Raw genomic sequence first — 15,200 nt, forward strand, 5'->3', positions numbered from 1 at the left:
GATTTAAATTTGAGAACCAAGCAGAAATAGTCACTGGTTAACTGCTGCAAGTCCTTTGCATGTAGTCAAGTGAAAAGGAATAGATTAAAATTTCCAGTATTTTACATCACAAGATGTAAATATGTTTGCCTCACATGAACACAACCAACCACATTCTTCTTTCTTTTCTTTAAAAATGTAAAACCGTGAAAGATTTAAACTGTTCAGAACAGAACAGAGGTTTATATAATTGATCTATTGGCTCTTTGGAAGCCAGTCAAGTTTCTGGATCAGTTATCTTTAACCAGTTCATTCTGTTTTGCCTCTACAAGTAATAAACACTTAAAAGTTACAAGTTATTCTAGTTAAACATTTTCCTTGGCTTTGCCAATATCTCTGCCTAATTGTCTTCAGAATTGGGAAAACAGAGAAGCATAATAAAAATATAAAAATTACTTCAAATCTTGTCTCAAAGACATGACTATCATTAACAATTTGATGTATTTTCTTCTAACCTTTATTCTATTTTCCTATGAATGCTTATGTATATGTATTATGCATGAATATACATGCATACTTTAAAGTAAAATACTATTTTTTCAATGAATATATATACGTTTGAGTACTTAAGTATTGCATTCTTTTTATTTACTTTATGTCACGAGCATTTTTTTTTTTTTTTTTTTTGAGATGGAGTCTCACTCTGTTGCCCAGGCTGGAGTGCAGTGGCCCAATCTCGACTCACTGCAACCTCTGCCTCCTGGGTTTAAGTGATTCTCCTCCTTCAGCCTCCTGAGTAGCTGAGACTGCAGGTGCACACCACCGTGCACGGCTAATTTTTTGTTTTTAGCAGAAACAGGGTTTTGCCATGTTGTCAAAGCTAATCTCGAACTCCTGACCTCGGGTGATCTGCCTGCCTCGGCCTCCCAGAGTGCTGGGATTACGGGCATGAGTCACTGTGTCCAGCCTGTCACAAGCACTTCTATGCAAACATTCTTTAAAGTCATTAAATATTATTTGAAAACAATTTATAATGGTTTCATAGAGCTCTATTATATAACATAACCATAATTTAAACACACCTTAAAGGTTATTCCTTATAGCAAGTAATGCTTTGCCATCTTTGACCTTTGTAGAGTCTGTCCTTAGGATGTACCCATAACAGTGGGATTGCTGGGTTAAAGGTATTAACACTGTCAAATGATGTCAAAAATGGTGTTCTACTCCACTTCCAGAGTAGAATATGACACGTCTTTGTCAATTTCATAGGAAAAAAGGAAAAAGGAATACTTTGTACCTCTGGGTTACTAAAAAAATTTTGACATTTCTCATATGTGTATTGACTTTTTATTTTTCACGGTTTTTTTGGTTCAGATTTCTATAGAATTTAAAGAGTTTTCTTTCCTTGTTTATTTTTTAGGGATTTTATATAGTAACCATATTAATTATTGTCTAGAATACGTATTTTAAACATTTTTTTCCTAGCTTGTGTTTGCCATCTGATTTGTTTATGGGTCATTGGGACATATTAAAAGTGTGATATTAATTTTTTAAACCCAGAATATGTTTCCTAGTAACATTTCTTTCCAATTGTTGTTTGTTTAAAAATCTATTTCTCGGCCGGGCGCGGTGGCTCAAGCCTGTAATCCCAGCACTTTGGGAGGCCGAGATGGGCGGATCACGAGGTCAGGAGATCGAGACCATCCTGGCTAACACGGTGAAACCCCGTCTCTACTAAGAAATACAAAATAGCCGGGCGAGGGTGGCAGCGCCTGTAGTCCCAGCTACTCGGGAGGCTGAGGCCGAGAATGGCGTGACCCGAGGCGGAGCTTGCAGAGCTGAGATCCGCCACTGCACTCCAGCCTGGGCGACAGCTGCTGACCCGCCTCCTGCACCTATTTCTCCAGCTCTAGGTACTGCCTCTATCTCCTTATAGATGCTCACATTTTAAAATTATCCTTTTGTATTTTTTGTTTTATATTGAAATTATTATTCAATAGTTGTTTAACCTTAATATGTGAAGTAAGATTTAATTTTTTTCTGTACTGCTTAACTATTTTTCTCTGCAGCGTTTATTGAAAATAATCTTTTCTACTATCTGAAATGTCTCTATTGTTGCATTAATTTACCACTCTCTATACATCCTCCTCTAGCATGTCTTTCAATTTGAATAGAAAATACGTAATAGATTTTTATTTCCATTTTATACAGCTCAGAGTCAATTTCCCCAAAATATACAGTGTATTAGAACAGCAGTCCCCAACCTTTTTGGCACCAGGGAACAGTTTTGTGGAAGACAATTTTTCCACAGACAGGTTGGGGAGATGGTTTTGGGATGAAACTCTTCCACTTCAGATCATCAGGCATTAGTTAGATTCTCGTAACAAGTGTGCAGCCTAGATCCTTTGCATGCACAGTTTACAATAGGTTCATGCTCCCATGAGAAACTAATGCAGCTGATCTGGCAGGAGGCGGAGCTCAGGTGGTAATACTTGCTCGCCCACTGCTCACCTCCACCTCCTGTTGTGTGGCCCGGTTCCCAACAGGCCATGAGCAAGTTGGTATGGGTCCATGGCCCTGAGTTTGGGAACTCCAGTATTAGAAGATAGAGTACCTAATATAATTTTGTGTTTTGAATCTATGAAATATCTGGATTTTGGATCCAATGTATTCTTCAAGCTGAGTGACTTGTGAAAACCTCAAGCCTCTTTTGTCTAAAGATATGAAAAAGGCCATGATATGTCTTTTTCAGATATAAAAAATGATACAATTTCTAGGATAACGCATTAAATAACATTTACTAGTTTTTATTGACCATCCATCAGAATGGCCTATAAAATTGTCAAGCTATAATAATGAACATTCCTTGCACAAAAAGCATGTTGTTTCAAAAGAGTCCTTCTTTATTTCTTAAATATTTTGTTGTCTAAAATATTTGTTTGGTTATATGTAAGAATGATAAATTTTGCTCTTAATGTAAAATCAATATGTTAAATGCATTTTTGAGAATAATAGTAAATTCAAACCTGTCAGATAAGAAGAATTAGTGATATTTGGTATGTTGTATTTATAGCATAGCTCGACGCTTCTATATGAAAGGCCAATGCCACAATTTTCATAGAAAATAGAGATCTTAATTCACTTTTATAGCATATGTATCATATACTTTACTACCACTAGATGACAGCAAAACAATAAATTTTGCATTCAAATTTTACAGCAGTTTTATCTTCTTTTATTTTGTACAATAAGATGTTATATTAGAGTATCTATAATTAATAAGTAGTTATAATTGCTCACATACCTTATAATAAATAAAAAACAATATTATAGAGATATTTCAGTAGAAAGCACATAAAGTATTTTTCATTATGAAAATATTTATATGGGCTTATATTAATTTACTGTCTCATGGCTTGATGTTAAAATATGTGCAGGAGTTAGTTATGCCATTAAATAAATGGTTGACATCAGTAATGATGTTGCATAAAGCATTTTTCATCTGAATTTCTTCCAAAATAATTACGTTTTTTGAGGAAAAGGTATTTGGAATTAAATACCACTTTATTGTGGTAAATACTGAAAATGTATTTTTAGCATAAATGCCAAAATTAAAAAATAAAGTTTGAGAACATAAGCTTCAGGTGAAATTAATTTAAAATTAATTAATTTTAAATATATAGCAAGTCTCAATTTTTAAAGTCTTCTTCTCTTTCAAAAATTACATTAGACATTCTAACCTCCTTTAAGCTTGGTGAACTGCTCATATTATTCAAAGTGCATGTTCATTAATAAATATACAAATGCACTGTGGAAATAAAGGATGAAACAAGAAAGCGGAAATGTAAATTATTTGCTATTAATTTAACTATTCGATTTTTTTTAAGCTTAAAATAACAGATGTCATTCTGGGCATGAAATGAATAAAACTTTATTTCTTGGTTTAGACCAGTGTCTAGCTGACCCTCTGAAAATTTCTGAGTTGTTAGAACAAGGGTCTTCTGTGTCATGGGGTTTATTAAAAGTCTGTGTTGTAGTCTGTGTACAGAAAGTCAGCTTTGCAAGGTATTTAGGTGGTATGTGCCTCTGTAAAATAAGTTGAGCTATACCCCTGTATCTGACCAAAGAAAGTTACTAAAGCTTGGAAGGGTAGTTACATGCCACATACAAATACATTTAGGAAGACAGTCCTTCACATGGAAGAAATGGGCTCATTAAAAAAAAAAAAAAATTGTAAGATTAGACGAACATTGACCCGACCACAACTCTATGGTTAAACACGTGCTTTCTTGAGTCAGATTGCGCAGCACTGAAAGCTAGGTTTTCTATTACTGCTTTGTGTCTTCAGACAAATTAATCTCTCAAAGCCTTATATATCCGATGCATAAAATAGGGATAAAATAATAGCAATTGATTGTGCATTTATAAGACCAATTTATGTAAATCTTGTGAAGTCCATAGCAAACACTCAGTAAATTTTAGCTTTTATTCTTCCTAGCCTCCACGTCACCCTTACTGACATTCTGAAATTATAGAAGGAGGATAACCAATTTGATTGCTGGTCCCTAAATAGTGAAGTCATACTCTTCTCTTTGAATGTTTTCTTTCTCTACCCTAGATACATCTTAGTTGATCTCTACAGGAGTGGTAGGAAAAGAAACCAATGTGGTATCAATACTTATTTCTATGTTCAAGGGATGTCAAATGGCTCGGTATTTGCTTTATAGTAATGAGAGAAGCAGATTCTAGCAGAAGGATCTGTGAGGCAGCAGTCAGAAGTCTTTAAAAAGTGGGAATTGGAGAAAAAAATTAGAAATTTTTAAATAGGTTTGGACTCATGAACACTGAACTTCACTGATTTTGGATACTTTATTTGAATACTACCATGTATAAAAGAGAAAGGTTAACTTGTCTCAAGAATTTAATCTTTGAATACATAGACTCAGCTTCACAGTACATTGACCTTACAAAAATATGCGTGCACATCATGATCACTTTTACTTGCAGAAAGAGCCCTTTTCCCCTCTGTGTAGTTTCATTCATTTAGCATAAAATTGCTCTTCTCATTAGGCATAGTGGACTTGGACTCAGTCTCATTAGTTTAGTATAGTACTACTAATTTAAAAATTATGCCATGGCTGATATGACGGGATTACAGAAGTGTCAGCAATTGAAAATACAGGAAAAGGGCCAGGTGCGGTGGCACAGGGCTGTAATCCCAGCAGTTTGGGAGGCCAAGGCAGGAGGGACCCTTGAGCCCAGGAGTTCGAGACCAGCCTGGGCAATGTAGTGAGACCTCATCACTATGAAAAAAAAAAAAAATTAACCAAGTGTGGTGGTGCATGCCACAACTGAGACATGAGTCTCAGTTACACAGGAGACTGAGCGGAGGAGCTGGGATCATGCCACTGCACTCCAGCCTGGATGAGAGAGGGAAACCCTGTCTCAAAAAAGAAATTAAAAAAAAAAAAAAGAAAATACAGGAAAAGGAACTATCTAGATGGACAATAGGATGAAATTTTTGATCTGCTAGCTGCAATTTTATTTTTTACTGTATATTGCCAATTTCTCAATTTTTAATTAGATTTAAAGCTTGTATTTGCTGCATAAATCAGGGAATGTTTTCCTTGATGGAAATATTTCTCTAACGCATTTCTTTTAAGTCATTCTTTGGGAACCAAATTACTTTTTAGTTTGTTTTTTAAAGATTTGTATGTTACATAGAACTTGAGTTTCTGTGTAATACAGAACATAGAACTTCAGAAGGTATGATAAAACAATCAGATTAAAATGCTAAGTAAGTTAATCATATATGTTAACCTTTAAAGAGTGTAACTTATTTTTATTTTTCTATATTTATATTATCATATTATCTATCTTTTTTTCCTTTTTACAGAACTTGGAATCCATTTTGATCATATACGGCAAAAAACTTGGACAGTGTTAAACCCAATGAAGCCAGCAGATGGCAGTATTATAAATGAAACGGACCTCACTGGACCCATTCTTTTTTGTATAGCCCTGGAAGCCACCTTGCTTCTGGTAATGTGTCACAGTAAGCACCAGATTTTAATGCTTGTCCTTGCCAGTGCTGGTTTTGAAGCAATATGTATAAATATAATAGAAACTGTGTCACTTTACATAGTGAATTTTGTTAAGTGAGAGAGAATAATTTAACCATAGTGACAAAAATATGCTACCATTATGCACGGCAACAGCTAAAAAGTATAAATTTAAATAGAATTTCAAAAATCAAGAAGGAGATCAAAGTAGGAGATCACTTATGTCTTTTTTGTTATTAAGAAAAGACTAAATCTGGAATAATGGGAGGAAAACAGATTTGGGAGATATAAGGCCTACATTTTATTTTTTGTTTTTTGTGAGAGTTCTGTTGTGACACTGAACAAGTCACTTCTCTTTGGTCACCATTTTCTTTGCTGTGATAAATCTCCAGACTATTTCTAACATCTTATGAGGTACGAGACTGATCTCCTTGTTTTGAGTTAGGCTACCAGGAAAAAGTTAATTTGCAATGACAACCTATGATTTGTTTACTCAGCCTGCATATTTCCTCTAAAATGTTAGTTTTCCACATTTTATGAAGACATTTGTTCCCCGACTTCACCATATGTCTTATGTATGCTTTCATTCTTTATATCTGGAAGTAATGGTATTAAGGGTCACTAAAAACGTGACCTAAGTAAAGTTTAAAAGACATTCTAGCTCATAGTTTAGGAAAATGTTTCATTAAAAAAAAAAAAAAAGGAATAAGAAAAAAATGAGAAAATGTCTCTCACTTTATACCAAGGAGGAGATGGCAATACAATAAAAACAGAGAATGATAAAGATGGCCAAGAGATAAACTAGGCAGAAGAAATATTATGAGAAATTAAACATTATAGGAAAAGCTCTTACAATAACTGTTTAGCCCTTTTCCCCATTTTCCTGCTCTTCATGTTCCATAATAATAATTTCTTCCAGTGGATATACAATTTTCAAAAGTAGTTGTAAAATGCATTTGCAACTAAATAAAATTCTGCTTTTTCAATTATTATATATAATCAATCAAAATACTGATAGCAATCTAGTTTCTGCAGGTAATTTGGCCAATAATAACATCATGTTAATCCAATACAATAGTATTTAGTGATAACATCTTATTTCTTTGTACTACAGCAAGTGCAAATACTCTGTAAATCAAACACTATATCAACTAGAGTTTTAATTTAGTCTCTAACCTCCCTTCTTCTGTCTTTGTCACAGTAATTTGATAATCTTAGATTAACTGCTAAGTAAGGCCATGTCAATTAATCAAATAGTCAGAAACAATCAATTTAATATATTAACTCATCTTTCTTTTTCAAGTCATTTGTAATAAAACAGCTGTTTGTTCTGTAGCGGAACATCACTGTTACCATCCCTTAAAGAACAGCATCAATTCCATTATGATCTCTCTTGGATGCATAATGTTAGTTAGAGTTATTTACATATCCCTTCTTATATTTTAAATACAAAGCAATAGAGGCAAAAATTCTTAACTGGAAGCGAGAAAATTGGATCTACCCTAGCTTTGCCACTTGCTGTAATCTTTAACCTTCGGCTTCATATTTCTAGGCTTTCATTTCATTTTCTTCAAGGCAAAAGGAGTTTATTTAAGTAGCTCTTCAGGTTCTATTTAGTTCTAAAATTGTGTAGAATATGTGAAAATATGTATTTTCTGAATGTCTTTATGCAAACCTTATCACTTGAAATTTTACCATTAGATATGATAACTTTCAAATTGATTCTGATATAGAGCAAAAAGGACTCCCCCAAAACTCCAACTGAATATTAATTAAAGTATGATTTAACTCAGAATTCATTTGATTATAGGTTAATTCTTTCCTGGATATGTAGAATTAAAATGTAAGAGTGATTTTACTGGCTGATACAGAAATTTTACTAGAGAAAGCAAACTAAATCCAGAATCAATATCCAAATCTGTTTATCATCTCTGGAGTCATAAGAGTTATAGTCACATATGCTTCCTTCTTTGAGATTCATGCTGACATAAGACACCATTCTTTCAGTGGACTTTCTTCAGGCAAAAGGAGACAAACCAAAGAAAGCTTCAAGCACTTAGCACAAATTTAGTTTTACTTATTCTTTTCCCCCAAATTATTTTCATTTCCAACACCAAGAAGACAAATGGTTTAAAGCTTTTGCTCCATTTAACTTTTCTGGTAGGGCCAAGAGTGTGGTCTGAAAAAGCAACAAGCATGGCCAATTTAAAAGTGCAATCAGATGAACACTAAGTATTTTAAATCACGATGTGGTAATGAGGATGGTATAGGGAGGATCCTTAAAAATTTTGAGGTTAAAAAAATAGAACATTTATTTTCTATTTAGATTATAAGCCCTTGTTAGAATTTGAGACAATTCTTTAAAATGGCAGTGATTTAGGCTAAATGGAATTACAACTTAAATTAGACAAACTACCAAAGAAAGACACGATGAGAGAAGTTCATAACTGATATGAAAACACACAACTTTACTACCAAATTAGCTTCATCTACTCCCTATTTGCCCCACTCCATTTCTAGAACTGCCTTTTCAGGACAGGAAGGTGCAGTTAGGTGTCCTTTGGGTGTAAGAGAGTTGTCCTATACCATTAGGACTAGCCCTACCTCATATTTATCCCATCCAAGTAAAATATTAAGTAGATGGTTTCTCTAATGCATGACAATGATGTGAAATTGTCTTTATTTTGCAACGGGAGCAAACTTACCCAATAAAGCAGTGGATAGCTGATGTGTTTCTGCTAGCATGTCCATCGTTAGCATTATTTCATTAAATGGCCACAAGAATACAGAAGATATCATAAGAATTTATCAGTGGCTAATGCTGGAGACAATTCTGCCAGCAAAAGTCAGGAATATTTACGAAAGGACTTCGTAGTGATCAACGCTCCAACTGCAGAGGAAGAAGAATTCAGAATAGGTGAACAATTTTGAACATTAAAATAGCTATGGCATTCTCCATTACCCTGATTAATTGTAAAATAAATATCTCTAAAAGACTTCATAGATAATAGCATGGAGAAGGAAAAGTGGCAGCTAAAAAGCTCTTTCTCTCCTGAATCAATTTATCAGGTCCTTCACTGTTTTTGTCTAATTCCCATGAAAACCAGAGACGGCCTATTCAACTTTTATCTAGAAGTTATGATCAGCATAATGTAAATATAAAAAATTAATGAATTTTTAACTGTAGCTTTGGTATTCTCAGAAAGCAAACATTAAAATATCCTCTTTTGAAGTAATAGTATGCTGTGATTTTCTCTGAATGCATTTACTGGGGCTTGTACTCACAAAATACTAGCTCTGTGAGCAATGGCTGTTTTTATGCGTTTTCCTCAGAATATTGGTGGTGTACTCTGAACACTACTAACTTCTTTTGACAGTACACCTTTTATGATTCATTACCAGTTAGTTTATATAAATCACCTTTTCATAAGGCGTGGTTAATCAACCTGGCAATAGGTATCATGAAACATAAAAGGATTCTGTGTTCAACTAAGTGCTAAATTAAATAGGGTTAAATATGTGCCATTATTTTGGGACTTATTTAGGAATTGTAAGAGCTCCCGTTGATGTTCAGGACCTACATTTTAGAGCTGAAATACCTAGGTTCAAAGCCAACCTCCACTGCTTAGCGTTATATTACCTTGGGCAAGTTACTTATCCTCTCTGCACCTCAGTGCCCTCATGTGTAAAGTTGGCGTAATTATGATACTTATTTCATAAGGTGGTTATGTGGATTAAATAAATATATGTGGCACACTTAGAATGGGATCCAACATGGTAAATCCTGTAGATGCTTGCTAATTTTACTAATATGCCTTATAAATCCCCAAGACTAAAATTGGATTTTTTATTCCTCTATTCAATCACGTAATTATTTAATAAATATGTGGACAAAATATAGTCTTACTTATGCCTTGTACTCTTAATAGACAATTTATAATAAAAAATAAGTCTAGAAATATTCTATCTTCTTTGTAGCATGCTTATTCCATCCTAACTCTAGTCAGAAGTGTTTGTTTTCAGAATCTGAATTCAAACCATTGGCCATGTTTTTCCCAGAACTGCCAGTCTCCTGATGACAGTCCTACAAAGACAGGAAACAGCACTGAACTGACTCTAACACGCTCTCTGCTTCGTGATATTCAGATTTCCTCTTGGTGTCCATTGTGTGTTCAAACTGGTTTTTTTTTTTTTTTTCCCCACGTCGTTTCAGGCAGGAAAAGTTCAGTTTGGTTATGTGTATGGCATGAGTGCCATTGGCTGCCTTGTGATTCATGCCTTACTGAATCTGATGAGCTCTTCAGGGGTGTCATACGGCTGTGTGGCCAGCGTGCTGGGTTACTGCCTGCTCCCCATGGTCATCCTGTCTGGCTGCGCCATGTTCTTTTCATTGCAGTAAGTGTCGGTGTGCTCTCATTGACCTCACATGCACAATCATAGCCAGGGTTTGCCACAGTCATGCAAAAGTTAAGCCGATTCTGATTGTTTTGGTAGTGGAACTGGGAAAAGCATGGCTATTAAAAGCTACACATAGATTCAGAAAAGTAGGTCAGTTTTGGCCCAGGTGCTGTTCTTACTTCAGTTACTTAAAAAATAAATTAATCCAAATTATCTTTAAAACTGGCACTTTTTGGCTAGGCACGGTGGCTTGTGCCTGTAATCCCAGCACTTTGGGAGGCCGAGGTGGGTGAATCATCTGAGGATGGGAGTTCGAGACCAGCCTAACCAACATGGAGAAACCCTGTGTCTACTAAAAATACAAAATTAGCCAGGCATGGTGGTGCAGGCCTGTAATCCCATCTACTTGGGAGGCTGAGGCAGGAGAATCACTTGAACCCAGAGGCGGAGGTTGCAGTGAGCCAAGATCATCCCATTGCACTCCAGCCTGGGCAACAAGAGCAAAATTCCATCTAAAAATAAATAAATAAATAAAAGAAAAGAAAAGAAAAAAAAAAAACTGGCACTTTTTAAGTTGTCACATTTTTCAATGCGAACTATCGTCATGTGTAAAATAACAACTACAGGAAATTCACTTGTTTGATTTTGGAAGAGTAAGTGCCTGGTGAACACTGATAAATTGCTTCAGCTTTCAGGCACTCTGCCTTCTGGGCTGAAAACAGCTATTCTTTCTCAGCTGGGCTCCTTGCCGGGTAGAATTCCCAGGAACCCTGATGAGGATATTAATGTTGGAGAATTTTATAACATACATGCTCAGTCAATATTTTTTTTTCTTCCTTAATTTAGGCAATTAGTATGTGCAACTCAAGACCATTACTAACAATACAGTACATTAAACAACTCTAGAAATTATCTCTAATAGGTATTACTTAAATCAATAAATGTAGTACTTATTTGGTGTTTTTAAAATATGTTTGGTTTATTAATAGTCTGAGGCATTAGAAGCTATACTATAGAGCTTTTCACTTGTTTTGCTTTCGTTCAATTATTAGAAGTAGATATTTCTGTCATTTTCACAAATAATAAACACAATTCCCAACTTCAGAGTCAAACCAAGATCAAGTAAGGCAGTTTAGTTTGGTGGTGAAAAGAGTACTATGATAGGAGAGATCTTCACCTATTGTCCACTTCACCATGCAATTTTTGTCATCACTTTATTGCTTTAAAACTGGGCAGTAGACATCTCCTGAGATTTCTCCCAGCTCTCATGTCTTATTTTTCTAAATAATGCATTCTGTTTAGCACATAAGAAAGGAAATTCACTCTTGACCACCTTTCCTGCCTTATTATACTCCAAGTGACCAGACTTGACTATCTTATTTGCTCACTTGCCTCCACAGTTACTTTTTGAAGATACCAGTTGAACAAATCTATTTCAACATTCTAAAAATATACAAAATGGAACTTCAAGGATGAAGTGGGAAGCCACACACATACGTGCTTTCCTGTCCCATGTGCTCCTTACTTGAGCTGTGTCAGACTTTTTGTGATGTCCGAGAAAAACCCGAGAAGTAGATCTGAAAGTAGCGGGAATTAGGCACCTCACTGGAATGTAACTCTGTCTATCCTTCTCCCATACCATTGGCCAATTTTTGAGACAAGTAGGGGAAAGGGAATCTATAGCTATAAGGATGTGAAGGCTCTCAATGCTGTATTTAAGAGAATTTTAGGAGTTAGGATTTGAATATTGACAGATGAGAGGAGAGTGACTGCAGGTGACTTCTACTGTTTTTTCTAATTCAGGTTTAACAGAAATATAAAATATTTAGCCTCTGTAATGAATTTGACTAAAAAATGCCTAACTGGCCAAGGGCTTTTGTTCATATATTTCATGATCTTCATTTTACCACTGGAAAAAGTAGTTATAAATATTGTACCAAGGATATTTCAGAGGCAGCTTTAACTCAATGGTCTCTTTTCTACTGGCACAGGCAGTCATCTCTTTGTCTTTGCTGCAGGGGCACCTTTGGAACCGTATCATCCCTGGTCATCATTGGCTGGTGTAGTCTCTCAGCTTCCAAGATCTTCATTGCAGCCTTGCACATGGAAGGACAGCAGCTTCTTGTTGCCTACCCTTGTGCCTTACTTTATGGACTTTTTGCCCTCCTAACAATTTTCTAAAGAATGTTTGAGACAGCATTTCAAGACTCTATTTGCTTGCTGTCCAGATTATTTTGGAAGTAAATTAACATTCAAATTTGATGATATGATTTTTGTTTTATTGCTTTTGAAAGAGTAATAAGCAGAGAGACAAAGCAGCACTTAAGGGTGATGCTCTAATAGCCCATTGATTTGAATGATGTTTTGCTTTTGAGTTTGGTGCATTAAAACATTTCAAAATACTTAAAATAAAAAGGGATACAGTTGCTGTACTGATCAACCCTGCCTTTCTCAATAGATGAATTTCTGAGAAACATAAGTAAATAAAATCATATGTGTACTAAAAGGAAATCTCTAGTAAGCCTTTTCAGAAACTTTCATGACAGCTCAAGCTGTGTGCCTGTGGCTAAAGTTCCACTGTTCTGCACCTTTGGAGAGTTCAGGGGTATGTTATACAGGGTTTTACTTGCCTAAAGAATCAAAGAACTTCTTGCCTCTCTATTCACTTACTTTAATAAATATTCTTCAGTCTCATTTAAATAATGCATTGACTCACCGCTTTTTCAAGCCCTCACTTCCTTCTTACTTGGTTTAGATGCCATGGCTCATTACTATAATTTCTTTCTTGCATGTATCCTCAGCAACCTTGCCATTTTCTCCCTAAGTAGGTGAATGTTACTAGAAGAAATGCCACTTCATATTTATTGTATTACCATGCCTTAAATGGTCCCCCCTCAGTACTACCCTTGAATCCCACTACATTCTCTTAAATTTGTCTCCATGCTATCTGAGATGAATATATCACACAAATTTTTCACCGCTCAAATCCCCAACACTCCTTCCTCATGTTCTACTGTTTGTTTATTCTTATTTTATTGCAAAACAGAATCATCTAGAAGGAAAGTGCTTATCTTCCCACTTTCTTCTCTCTCAACTTACATGCACCTTTACCCATGTATACTCTTATTTTCTTCTCATCTCTCTCTTCTCTCCACAGCCAGCCCCTCCACCTGCATAAACCATATTTTCTCATCACCTATCATTTATGTCAGCACATGAACATGTTTCAATAACTTATCTTAAAATAAAACTCCTTTGATTTAACATCTTTCTCCAGTTATGGCTCATTCTCTTTTTTTATTGCAAAAATTCTTGAAGGAGTTTTCTATTGTCTGCTTCTACTTTATCATTTCCCATTCTTGCTTTCCTACATTCTAGGCAATAATTTATCACCCTATTTACCAAGACCACCTTTGTCAAGTTAGCAACAATGCCCATGTCTTGCAACATTCAGTGGTCAATTCTCAGTTTCATTTCATCTGAACCCTGACAGGTACTTATTTGATTACCCAATCTCCATTAGCCACTATGCTGAAGCACTTCTTCACTTAAATTCTAGAGTGTCACATGTTCTTGAATTATTTTGCTACCTCACAAGTAGCTTCTTTTCAGTCTCCTTGGCTGACCTTTCCTCTTCTTCTCAGACTTAAATATCTTCTCTAATTCTCCCTTGCTAGATGAGCTCATTTTATTGGATAACTTCAAAATCGAATGACCCCTAAATTTCCATCTACATTCAATACTCTTCCCTAAGCTCTTAACATATGTACACAACTTATACTTAATATTTCTATTTGATCGTTAATACGATATTCTCAATAATAGCATATCTGAAACCAAACCCTTGACTTCTATCCTGTCCTACCTGGCCCTCTTCCATATTTTCTCATCTTTATAACAAGAACCACAAGTCACTCACTGGTCCATTTAATACTAGACAGTCTTGATTACTCTCACTTTCACATCTGACATCTAGTCTATCAATTATTTTGACTATGTAATCAAAACATGTCCCAAACGTCACCGTGTGTCCTGGGCTCCTTCATTGCTCAGACTACTCCAAACCACCCTCCTCTGTTGCCTCACGGAAGCAGTTTCCTAACTGGCTTTCCGCTTCCACGCTTTCACCTCCACAGGCTTTTCTACACACTAGTGCGATCCTTTGAAGATGAAAAGCAATTATGTCATCCCAAGACCTTTTCATGGCTTTTATTCATATTTACAATAAAACTCAACCTCCTTTTTATAACTAAGAAGATTCCTTTTCAGAGTGGTCCCCAGAACAACAGCATTAGCATCCCTTGGAAGCTTATTAGGAATTCAGAATCTCAGGCCCTGGCCCAGACTTCCTGAATCAGTGTGCATTTTAACCAGATTCCAGATGATTTACATGCACAACTAAATTTGAACAGTGTGACACAAGAAGGCCTTGCCTGCACAATCTCACTGTGTCTTGACTTTGTGACATCATCTCCTTCCATTCTCTCTCTTGGTCACTGGTTTTATTGCTGCTTCTCAAACCATCAGGTTTATCCACCTCAGGATCTTTATAGAAATTCAGTCTTCTTGCAACGTTTTCCCCTCAGATCTTTCATGTTACACTTCTCCGTTCATATGTTACCGACTCAGAGAGGCCTTCACTGGCTTTTTTTTTTTTTTTTCCAACAGTACATCCACCCAGATTTGCTCAGTCCACCCTATGCAGTAGCTGTTATAATTACTTGAAATTATGTTATTTATTTGGTTATTTGCTTTCTATCC

The 15,200-nt window shown here is 35.5% G+C and overlaps 1 protein-coding gene across 1 annotated transcript in view; it reads left to right on the top strand.

Annotated features, from left to right (window-relative positions):
- The window catches only part of YIPF7 (Yip1 domain family member 7), a 36,156-nt gene extending 22,453 nt beyond the window's left edge, over window positions 1-13,703 (top strand). The window contains exons 2-4 of the mRNA XM_009206762.4: window positions 5,876-6,021; window positions 10,255-10,436; window positions 12,458-13,703. Coding sequence (XP_009205026.1) covers window positions 5,932-6,021; window positions 10,255-10,436; window positions 12,458-12,620 — 435 coding nt within the window. The 5' untranslated portion in view covers window positions 5,876-5,931 and the 3' untranslated portion in view covers window positions 12,621-13,703. The remainder of the gene's footprint in view (window positions 1-5,875; window positions 6,022-10,254; window positions 10,437-12,457) is intronic.
- Window positions 13,704-15,200: the final 1,497 nt, after the last annotated feature.

The sequence above is a fragment of the Papio anubis genome, chromosome 3 (assembly GCF_008728515.1).
Source record: "Papio anubis isolate 15944 chromosome 3, Panubis1.0, whole genome shotgun sequence".
Classification (NCBI taxonomy): domain Eukaryota; kingdom Metazoa; phylum Chordata; class Mammalia; order Primates; family Cercopithecidae; genus Papio; species Papio anubis.